The sequence below is a fragment of the Callionymus lyra genome, chromosome 6 (genome assembly GCF_982586985.1).
Source record: "Callionymus lyra chromosome 6, fCalLyr1.hap1.1, whole genome shotgun sequence".
Lineage (NCBI taxonomy): Eukaryota > Metazoa > Chordata > Actinopteri > Syngnathiformes > Callionymidae > Callionymus > Callionymus lyra.
This window is the reverse complement of record NC_141823.1, coordinates 16,580,359-16,592,705: the sequence shown is the minus strand read 5'-3', so window position 1 is coordinate 16,592,705 and position 12,347 is coordinate 16,580,359. Positions and strand designations below refer to the sequence as shown.

The window sequence follows — 12,347 nt, the reverse complement described above, 5'->3', positions numbered from 1 at the left end:
ACGAGTCTTTCAAAATTTCGATCAATCAAGTGAGTTAATACCATCTTCTCTTTCTGTTGATATCAGTTGGAAATTTTGCAGACTTTAAATGTTTCTGCACATCTACAGATACTCTAATATTAAATGGATAAAATTCCAACCAATAATATTCTGTAGAAGAGCATGTTTGAATTTGGTCCGGAACATGAAATGTATTACATTTCCTGAACGGACTGGGAATTGGAGATGAAAGCAGATTGACTTTGGAAAAATCTCAGATTGTTTAGTTCACTTCAGGAGTGAGCTCTGCAGAGATGGATAATAAGTGATGTGCTACAGACGTGCAAATGTCTTTAATTCTCAATTATGACGGTGTTTTAGTGCAACCTTGATCTGATTTGTGTCAAGTTGAACTGATGGCAGAATGGAAAAAAAAAACTATTACATTTTAATTATTTTCATGGCCTAGCCATGTAGCTTAACTGAAAACAGTTGCTTTAAACCTTGAAGCCAGTGTTAATATAATATGAAAAGACGATCTTCACTCGGTGTGTCAGAACCATTCATCAAATCCACTTGCAATCATTGCATCCTGTAGCCTTTCTAGTTCTGTGCACCAGATTTCTGGCCTCTCCTAAAACAGGAAGAGGGAGTGAAATTGCTGATCCAGGTGTGCAGTTGGTGGGTCAAATGGCAGTGTCATAGGGGGAGATGAAGTCAATTACCTAGAAAATACCTCTCGACAAAGTTGCGCCGTGAGAAAGGAAATGGCGTAAATAGTAAAACCTTCACTTGTGAAACATTTTGAATAAATCATTCAGAAGGTGAATACCATTTATGTTTGTGTTGAATGATGTATATAGGGTCAGACAGGTGAAGAAAGTAACACTGATAATCGCTTTTTTCGCCGTTTGTCAGTGGGTGGAATTCATTAAGCGGCTTCTGAGCATTTAGATACTTTTTACCAGGAAAAGAAAGCATGAAAAGGCCATTATAAACCCTGACGAGGCGAAGATGGTGATGTCATCTGGGTCAGAACATAAATTGGCTACACTCCTACAAAATCATTTCTAAATGAACAAAACCCTGAGAATCCTTTAAAGAGCTAAAATCAGGTGCAACTTCTAGAGCCGTTTTGACTCCACTTGTCATCACAACTCAACCTGGTCACTGCTAATAATTGCCTCTTTTTTTCTCTACACATTAAGACTAAATATGTTCAGAATCTGCTCAATGAATTCCGCCAATGGAAAAACAGCAAAAACAGATGATAATGTGCGATGTGTGTTGGCAAGACTTAAATGGTATTCATTTATTTTTGCAGATCAGTGGTTCCTAACCACCAGAGCGGGGCCCAGGGACTGGTCTTTAAGTTTGTCATAATGCCGCAAAAAAAGAAAAAACAATTAATATAATCTTTTTTTACTGTCTGAAATGTTTTTTTATTAAAAAAAAAAAAAAAGAATACCGAAGTAGCAAGTGACCCTTAATGATTTTTTGGGTCACGAAGTGAAAAAGATTAAAATACAAACTCTAAACGGAACTCGTTTTATTTTTCCCCCTTTTTAATCAACCACACCTTGGTCTTTAAAAGCGGTCTGAGGGCCAAAATAGGTTCGGATCGCTAACACGAAATTTGGATCAGTGGATTTTGCATGAATAAAATACGCCCTATTGAGCCAGAAACCTAGATATTTCAAGTTACAGGATCGCAAAAGCTTAAAATTGCATGAAGCTGAGAGGAGCCGAGATAAAGATCTGTTACACAAAAAAAAGTGGGTCTCCAGACCAGCTTCGGTTTCACATCTATAAATGACCGAAAAATTATTTAGCAAAGGACTATCTACAACAGTGAACCTTTAAAATTGAATGACCACTTCAGAGACTTTGTCCCACATTCCTCCATTAATTGGGTCTCTCAACCCAAACATGTTTGACGGGAAGAATCGGGGGTCCTTACTTTTCTGGCCACAGTTTGCTGACACTTGTAAAACAGCCAGGATCTTTTCAATCACTTTTACAGCACTTCAAACTGTTCCAAACCAATTTTTCAAAACTGCAGCGTTGAGGGCCTGACTAGTCGAACCATTGTTAAAAAAAAAATAGAAAGCCCCTATTAATTGAGTGTTTCTGGTTCATTGACACAGACTCTTTTCCAAGATCCATCCTATTATAAGTTTATTCTTACTGTATATTAAGTTCTTATTTTATTATATTATTTTCTTACATTTATCCTGATGAGAGACCTTCTGCTTAAAGCCTTTTTATACAAGATATTTAAAAAGTTAGGACTTTATTTTATAGAATTTCTCATTTTAATATCTGTGAAACCTGTGAATAGACATAAAACAGGCTGTTTAATTAACTCTTTATAAACAGGGGGCAACATATTTAACCTTTGCATTATCTCAGGGTCAAGGTGACATATGTGTTTTTGGTATCCCTTGTGTTAACTATGGGTCAAGGTGATTGACCTCCACCACTGCATATGTATTGACGGAAGCCAGGCACAAGCGCATTCGTTTTTGGGCCTTTTGGGTCACCTTGACCCAGAGACAACACAAGGGTTACCACAAACACATTTTCTCAAGGATTTCAAAATAGTAAATACCTTACCTGACAGGGTTGCTGGTGAGGGAGACTCTCAGCGAATCGAGACAAGCAACAAGACGTTCATCCATCGCTCCCGACTTCAGCTCTGCCAAGAATTCTTGAGGGGAAATCTGGTGGCTGCTTCTTAGGCTTCCCTAAAAACACGAAAACTCAAAGAGGGATTTTGGCAGACCAGTTCTCAAAGGGGCAGCAGTGAAAGTGACACCATGGCCATATCTTTAATGAGTATTTTCTACTTCAATTACTATGTTGTTAACTGCTCTGCCGGACCCTTATTTAAGAAAAAATTAAACATTCTTTTAATAGTTTTAAAAGTAATAACATTAGAAAAAGCAATGTTTTTCCGAGTGGTATCACAAATTGTGATCTGATATTTCAAAGCTTTCCCTGAAATTCAATTCTGTTCAACACAGTCTCCAAAAAGTGATCAAAATGTTTTAATGACCATTAACAAATACAAGGTTGCAAAATGTCATGTGTTAATGGATTTCTTTTGCAATCGTCTCCAGTCTTTAAAGGTATTTTATCAGTTCTTCTCTCTGTCTCTTGGGCTTTTCTTCATTTCTCCTTTTAAATTTCTCTTCACTACTAAATAAAGCATGTGAATCCATCATCATTCTACTAAACGGTGACAGATTCATTTTTCTATTAACACAAATAATCATGTTTAAAAATGAGTTCTTTTTGTACAGTTGTAGAGGTCTTACTTCTCTGAATATTAAATAAGTTTTACACCTAAGAAGATTATTTTTTTGATAGAGTTTTCTGAAATAATTTATACTCTAGGAGGTTGGAACAAAAATCTGAAGGGTACAGTTTTCTGTAAAGGAAAATAAAAAAAGGTTCAAAACTCACCGTTTTTGAAGCCGTGCAAATATACTGAATAACCATTTCTCTCTTTGTGTTGAGGTCCTTGTCTCTCAATGGAGTCTTCTTGTCCTCGTTCAAGTTCATGTCCTCCTAACCAAATTAAAAAAAAAGAAAAGAAAGTAAGCCCAAATCATCCTTCCGTTGAAAAGGGAAGAACGTTCAACTCTGGTTGATCATACATTAAGCAACGTGAAAATGGTAAGAATGTTTCTCACCATTATTTATTTAAGGATCTTTTATAGAACTCAATACGTTATTTTATTAAATGAAAAGAAACCAGTCGAACGAATAGAGTTCAACTTTCTTTGTAAAAAAAATGAATGTACGTTACATATAAACAGCAAATTCTGTAAGTATTGATGAAATTTCATGAAGCAACTGCTTATTTTTAGAATCCACTAGATGGATATAATCATATGCTTTGAGCACATTCTAAGACACTACTTCATGAAGCTTCGTCAACCCATCGCCAGCTGTGTAGTCAGAACCGTACAACAAATCTGTATTTGCTTAGACCGAAAACATACCATCATCTTCTCAAACAGAGCGAGGATTTCCTTCTCCGAGGTGATCTTTGAAGAAAGATCCTCCATCTGATGCGATGATGAAAACTTGGACCAATCGGCTGTGCCGTGCTCCGAATGTTGAGAAGCTGGTCGTTCTTTTTTACTGCCCGGTATTCGGATGCTGGCAAATCTGTCAAGCTGTAGAGACATGCGTGCGTTAAATAACTGTGCACACTTTTTGACATTTGGAGAATTAAAAGATGTGAAAAAAAGAGGTGAAAAGGCATGATGGTAATCAGGTAGAAGGATCCTGAAGAAAGCATCCTAATAAATAAAGAAGTTAAAAAAGAAAGGCATTAGTGCAACGTGACTCGGTGGGACTAACAAGGTTAGGTGTTTTTTGTTACCTCTACAGTGAAAGGAAAAAAAGAGCCGTTAGCTTGAGTATCATAAAAGTCGTGCAGAATCTTACCACATCATTTTTAAATGGAAGGTGCTGCAGGAAAAAAAAATTACAAAACACAAAATCAGACATTATGAAAGGGCCACGGGTGACCAGTTCTGATTAGTCCAATACAAATGTAGGAATCACAACCTTATTAAAGTAGTATCGTAGCTTTCTTTGTGTAGTGACCTTTTTTTCAAATTGTATTACTGTGCCACTCTTTGTGTGTTTAATATGTTTTTAATTTTGAGCATCCCTGTGGCCTGTGCGTCAGTCAAAGCAGATGTGTATTGAGCAGAAACAAAATAGTTTAACAGAGTAGCTGCAAATGTGAATCACTGGGATAAAGTAAATTTACAAAATTACTCTGAAAAATTAAGCAAATGCTATTTATGAAGACACTTTACTTTCTTTTATTTTTGTTTTTGTTATTTTTATTATGTGTAGCCTATTTTAAATATAATGTAAGTAAGTAATTATGGTATGTAAGTATGTATGTTTAATCTTTGTCCTTTGAACTGCCTAAACAACAAAATAAGAATAAGGTTAATCAAAAAAATCTAATCGTAACGACGGAAGAGAAAGAAATTGCTTAGGAAAAAAAAAGAAAAAAAAAGTGACAAGAATATTCAGAGTAAAAATACCTCTACAAGGTTAAAAACTGCCCTTTAACAACCATTGTGTTGTTATAATTGGTTTTTCATCTCTTCCACAAAGTACGCTACTCACGTTCATAACCCATGTGCCTAAAAAAAACCTCTGAAATTGTACTTTACCAACTCAATGTTCTATTTAATTTTAATTATTTAAAGTGAACAGTGTGTCTCATGAAGTATCATGAGACCAAAGAGGATGATCCTGTTATATCCATAATCCTTGTGGCACTCTTGTTTTGTTTTAAGCTGTGAAAAAGTTGATTTCACCCTCTCTTAGGTTTGTAAATCATGATTTACAGATTAAAAATATGAAAGCCTGTTGTGTGAGAAAAAACAATCAGAAAATCAGGCAAGTGAATAAAGAACAGAATGATAGGGGGAAAAAAAATAAATGTGTAAACATATTACAATATTAGATACTTAAAATAGGCCTATTTGGTTTTAGACTTTAATCTTTTGTTTACCAAACCACACCCACTCTGCTGTGATTGGTCAAAGATCAAGGTTTGTCACCACGCGTCATCAAATCCAGAAGTTTCCACCTCCAAAGGACTCATTGCATAAACAAAGGATGGCGTGATTAAAGCTGGCTGGAGGAGGAGTGAACACATTATTACGTCATAATAATAATAATAATAACAATAATAATCTCTACTTGTATAGCGCCTTTCTAGTAGATAATAATCTGCTCTTGTAACCTCTTGTATGCGGAGATTTCATATGGGGGAGAAGTTTATAAAGTAATAAGTTAAAAACATGGTCATGATGAGAGACTTACTGCATCTTGGAGAGGAATAATTCAACATTTGAAACATGTGAGTGAGTCAGGAGAGTCGAGTTCGATATTAGTTGCCTTTTAACACACAAAAAAAAAGGAAAATTCTCACCCCTGTCCACCTGTCTTCATTAACAATGATGTGTGTAGTGATGTTCCAATTTGAATCTGCTCATTCCTGTGTGGACACTGGGATTGCATTTTGTATTTTTCACCATTAGTTGGGAGTTAATTGACTGCAGCCCAACGAGGATCAGTATCGATTTAAGTGAAACACGAGCCAACTCTCTCTCAAACCATCACTGCCCTGCGTGGTGGTGCCTCGAAAAAAAAACTCTGGTCGACTGTCTGTTTAACAAACTAATGACAGCCCGGAAGACAGTTGGCATCTGGCCTGTTGTCAATTAACTGGAGACAAGTGTAAACAGACTTTATAACATAAAATGTCTGTTAGAGGAGTGTTTAATTTGTTGTTTTTCTTTATCCGAGCAAGGTGTTACCAAGTCAAACTGTCAAAACATAGGCCCTAATAAGCAATACAAAGTGAATAAACAAACATTTAATTTTCCAGGAGCTGTCAGAAATGTGAGGATCATGCAGCATGGATGATCAAACCACTCTTTTGGTCTAAACATTAAATTGGCTCGACTAGATCAGCTTGTCAAAACACCATCCTTAGTGTGAGTGTTCTGAGATATACAGTGTGTCAAAAATAATTCCTCTGAAAACAGCACCATAGAGATAATAACATTTACCAAAGTCATACCAAAAACATTAAAACTCCCTCTAAAAATCAGGAAAAATAAATCTAATCAAGCTATCGGAATTCTTTCTGAGTTAACTGAACAAATGAAGTTTTCTAACCGAGATCAACTCAAAACATATTGAAAATCATGACTAGAAAAATAAAGTATTCTTCAGTATTTAGTAGCAACAGGTTGCAGAGGATTCATGATTAGGTGCCGAGTACGGCTTCCTTGGTGTTCTGTTCTGTGTTTCTGTTGCTTATTTTGTGATTGTGTTCAATTATTTCATCCTTTACTTCTGTCATTTCCTATGTTGTGTTTAAATGTTTCTGATTTCTGATGAAGCAGTACCATTTCATACAGGTCTGTAGTTGGTGCCCTCAGTTTCAAAATGTGGGTGCCTTAGGGGTGTTGGAAAATACTGACATGTCGAAAAATTGCAATATTCTTAATCACAATAATGTATCGACATTCGACAGCACTGTACGGATTATTAAAAAATAAATAAAAATAATAATCTGGTCGCAAGATGGTAGCAGTAATTCTGTCCTCCGCACCTAAATGAACATTGAAATCCCCGGGCCATGACTGAGGACGAGAGGATACGATCGACTCCAGCAGCTTATAAAGCTGATGTTTGAACATATTTGGTTTTCAAAACAAATGAAAGCAGTTACGACTTCGTCAGGAGTCATGTGGTCTGTAAATTCTGCAACAGTCAAGTACTCGGACAATACTACAAATAGATCCTTGTTACTACAGTATTGCAATATATCACAATATTGTTGCCACTGTTAAATGATACACATTGTAACAAAAAAAACAGCCCCTGAAGTGCCGTCTAGTAGGCTCTAAAGATAAGGAAACTGCTTCATTGCACTTCATGGTTTTCCTGAATTAGGGTTTTCCAAAGTTAAACTTGTGAGTGGATTTTAAGTCATAAAGTACTACTTCACACACGCTCTTTCTAGCATTTCTTTGTCTGGACATATTGATGCAAATAAACGCTGACATTTTCTTTATATTCATCTTATAACAACAAAGTGTCAAAGTTTAAAACGGCAATCTGTTTATTTATTCATGAAGCAGCAGGAAATACAGACCTTTCAAGAGGGAAACGCAAATTGCTTCCCATTCCTCTAAAAGCTGCAAATTTTATCTCCACTATAGAGTGTAATATTAATTCTGTTTAAGCTTTAGTATTTCTACTTTAATATACATCGCTCATTCCTTAATTCAACTGTGATGAAGTAATCAATTATGGCAGCTACTTGTCTTTTGAATTTGACTACACAAGACAGCCTGTGTTTGGAACCCAAAATGATAACACTTGATTGTTAAAAGAATAAAATAGATGGTTTTTTTTGCTAAGCTGAAATAAAATTTACAATCTTCTCTTGATTAAAAAATGAACCCAGGATAGTGTGGGCAGTAGGTTGAATGCTCATGGCATGGATAGTGCAAGCGAGACCATGGATTAGGATACGAGATAAACCCTGTGCTAATTTTAACCTTTTCATTTTCAACAGTCCAAACAAAAACAACAGTCAAGGTGACTTTTTTCCTGCATGATAAATATTATTAGTCGAAAAAAAAATATCACACTCATTTGTCTCGTTCCTTTTTATAACAACATGCATTTCAGACGAGCAACTATTGTGGCAAGTACGTAAAAGGAAGAGATAATTACAGTGATTTACATTTAATCCAATCTTAGATTATGGTTTGCTTTATATGTCAGACATATGCTTGGATCAGTCCTGCAATTACACAGCAAGCCACAACTTACCTGCTGTTAAGGAAAAGTAATTGGAATAAAAACAAATCCTAAAACGAATAACAAAACCAATTAGTCAATATTGAAAAGAAGAGGATAGTTAAAATGATAATTAGAATAACAACAATAAAAATTAAATACTAAAGTCCATGTTGAAAATAAAATATATTAAAGTTATTCTCAAAAATGAACAAGAATCGCAACCATCTGTGCCTCACAGCCACGTTCTTTGCATATAAAAATCAATTTTAATCTTAAGAGTCAGAAGTGTTGACCTACTTGAAGTATTAATCAACTTTTAAATGATCCCCTAAAGCTTCTACCCTCTAAACTACAATGTCAGACAAGGGGAGTTTCTCCTTCATAAGACAAAGGAAAAGGCAGGTTTTTGGCTTGGACAGGAAAACACAAGAAGAAAAAAATCATCAATAGATCCTGAAGTGTGTGAATCTGGATTAAGAGAATAGGTAAATCCACTTGTGGGTGTGGCCTACCCAGTTTATACTTAAGCACCTCACCCTCCTAGGCATGTACCTTTCTTTTACCTTTTCACAGTATTGTGGTCGAAAGCAAATCCTGTTTAGTGGATACTCCAGTGTGATATAATTCAACTACTAACTGCTCACAACATACAAAAAATGTGGCTTAACAGCACCTATAGCTGCCAACACTAAAAGATAAGCCTTTTGTGAAACTCTGATAAAATCTCTCTCTGTATTGTCTTTTTGCCCGTTTTACATCATGGCCAGGGGACTACAGAAAAACTAACAAAACAAACTATCCTTATGGCTAATTCCGCCTTTTTTTTAACCATGTTTAATCATGCGTGTTATGAACTTGCACTGTGCCCTTTTAAATAAAATAAATAGAAACACAAGACATGAGTCTAAGATGCCCTTTGGAAAAAGTAGTATATCTTATGTGCATTTCATCTTATACTATATACTTAGTATAGTAAGTGAAGTAAGTATACTAAGGTATATCTACACTATGTATACTTGTACTATACTAATTTTATACCTCTTTGGAGTTAATTGGAACATTTCAAGTCACATAATTACATTAAAATATACTCATATCTATACTACCAAGTGTACCATGTACACACTCCCAAGTTTATAGTTCAGTTTAAGTCTGTATGGGATGCCCTTCACAAAAAGTAGTACAGTTGAAGTGTATTTTATAAGCATACTTAAGTTTAAGTATAGTAAGTATACTAAGGTATATGTACTTGTACTGTATTAAATTATACTTATTTTGGACTTCTTTGGACTTAATTGAAACATTTGAAGTTTACATAATTTACTTTTAAATATACCATCTAAACTACCAGTTTATTTTATATACACTCAGAGTTTACAGGAGTGAATTTATACAATACTCTATAATGAACTAGGTTAATACGTAAAGTACGTATTTTGGTAAAACACATGCCATTTAACAGACTAACACAGGACGTGAACTAGCATCCTCCAGTTATACACGCCGGGCCACTACGCCACCATATGTATAATGTGGATAACGACGTTTTGACGTACATAACATATTGTTGTCACAACACATGCATCAAGCTTTAAAGGTAAAAAAAATAACAAGGTCATGTTTCCCGATGGTGTTATTTACATGTACATAATACCAATGCCAAACCCTGAACCTGTGCGTATAACTATAGTTTATATTCTGTTTATTAGTTGATTATTTAAGTTTGTTGATTATTTATTTCTTTTTGTTGGTCATTTATTTGTATTTATTTTCTTGAATGTCTTAATCATGTCTGTTCAAGTCTTTTATTGTTAAGTCTTTAATTGTTTTAAGTGTTTAATGTCTGTTGTTAAGTTTACATGTTTTGCATCGTGGGTAAGAGAGGACCACAATTTGATTTATGCTGTATGTCTTAATACATGCATATTTGACAATAAAAGAACTTGACTTGACTTATGAAAGGAACTTGATCAATCATAAAAAGGCAAGTAAAACATTTCTCTGTCTTGTGTGCATGTTTTTAAGGTACATAAAGGTACTGCAAATGGGCATATTATTGGCTATGAACTTGAACTCCAGGACTATATGATCATACACATGTAGATCTAGAACAGGGATGTATTTCCAACAATAACATGACCACCCATCACCCACTCCCATGATCCTTTGCACAGTTTCCTCCTTGATCACCACAGTAGTACAGTAGCATACTGTACTTCAAGTACATTTCATGAAGTATACATTAGTGCACAGTTTTTGTACAGTATGTCAACAGTAAACCTTCAAGTATACTAATTCAATTTTAGTTTAAACTAAGTATACTCAGAGTACAGTTGCATGTACAGGAATATATGGTGGTCATACTTACAAACTTGGGTTTGCGAATCCCATCGTCGTAGTGTGAGCCATGGTGGGAAGGAACACCTTTCTTCTTGTGCGTCTTCCCAGCCATGGAGTCGAACCTCTGGCCGTAGGTGTCCATGTTGTTGAGGGAGTGAACTGATGGTTGCTGACGGTGACAGGCTGCAGGAACATTCACACCTGAACCGAGAGTTTTACGCTAGAGTCGCCATGACCAGGGACACTAGAAACACACACACAGGTGATATATTAGCAGTAAATACATGAGTTTAGAAGAAGAATGAATGGAAGAATCTTCTTGTCAATGGACGATATTCTCACAGTCGTTCAGCAGAAGCCTCGACTAAAGCTAATCCACTTAATAAGACTGACACGTATCGCGAGAGTTACCTGAGCTCTAACACACAAGTCGACTTTAAATACCTTTTTCTCCAGTAGCAACGTTTAATCTTCTTTCAAGGAAACGTGAATATTTCGCAGCAGAACTACAGTAGCACACATTTGACAAGTACCTTCTTTTTTTGACAATACCCGCGCAGTGACGTTTTCTAAATGCGAGTTTAAGCGAGCCAATCGCGTGAGGCTGGGTTTCCATGTTGGACGGGGATTGGTTGCGTTGATGCTGTTTACAAATCCAGGCCACGTTTGATTGGTCGAGGTGACTGTCAGTCACATGGCGTCACGAGGAAAAGGGGATTCACTGTGTCAGGTTTGAAGATGACCGTTTATGACGCGCCGGTGAGGAATTTTGAACGTTAGTGAGCGTTTAGTTAGTTTTTTTAAAAACTGCACCTGGTTGGACAGTGATCTCTTTCATTATTTCTGGAATCATAGATTAACCAAAGATATTAACATTTTGAATATGATTGAGAAATACTCTTATACATCTAGTTGTGCATAAAATCCCTTTTATATATATTACATATATATATATATATATATATATATAGTTTTTTGTACAGTATGTCAACAGTACACTTCCAAGTACACTAATTCAATTGTAGTATAAACTAAGTATACTCATGGTACAGTTGCATATACAGGAATAGTAAGAAAGTAAGTGGTCATATATACTTATGTATATTTTATATATATATATATATAAAATATAAAAAGGAATATATATTCCCTGAATTATGATAAAATCACAGATATTCAGTTTTCATAGATGTGTTTTGTTGTAATTAAAAACGTAGCTTCACTAAAATATTTAATTATTTAAAATAAAAAAAGACTTTAAAAACATTTTTCATTTCTATTGAAGAAACCTTTTTTTCCACTTGATTTAAAAAAAAGACTTCCCTTTAATAAAAGAAAAACGATTTTACTTGATAGAAGCAACTGTATTGGGGACTAGATAGATTAATTTCTTTATAGTATACATTTATTTCAATTTAAAAAAGGCTTGAAACTTCATGTTTTACTTCAACCAAAAACCTTTTTCCCCCCAAAAATAAACGTAAACAACTTCAATTGATTTAAGCAACCTTTTGGGGGACTGGGTATATTTGTTTCTTAATTATAAAATAGCTTAAAAAGTGGCTTCACTAAAATGAATAAATATTCTCGATATAAAAAAACACTTTTTTTAGTTGAATCAATAAAGTATTTCAAAACCTTTATGACTAAAATAAACA

General features: G+C 35.0%; 1 protein-coding gene across 3 annotated transcripts in view; it reads right to left on the bottom strand.

The window, feature by feature from the left end:
• Nucleotides 1–11,216, bottom strand: part of LOC148076567 (protein diaphanous homolog 3-like) — an 81,612-nt gene extending 70,396 nt beyond the window's left edge. For 2 of the 3 annotated variants that reach the window (XM_087793929.1, XM_087793931.1), the window contains exons 1-6: nt 11,134–11,216; nt 10,718–10,933; nt 4,441–4,464; nt 3,990–4,166; nt 3,448–3,552; nt 2,596–2,726 (exon numbers count right to left, since the gene is read on the bottom strand). In XM_087793929.1, coding sequence (XP_087650055.1) covers nt 2,596–2,726; nt 3,448–3,552; nt 3,990–4,166; nt 4,441–4,464; nt 10,718–10,831 — 551 coding nt within the window. In that variant the 5' untranslated portion in view covers nt 10,832–10,933; nt 11,134–11,216. The remainder of the gene's footprint in view (nt 1–2,595; nt 2,727–3,447; nt 3,553–3,989; nt 4,167–4,440; nt 4,465–10,717; nt 10,934–11,133) is intronic. The other variant, XM_087793930.1, reaches the window with a different exon arrangement.
• Between the last annotated feature and the right edge of the window lie 1,131 nt (nt 11,217–12,347).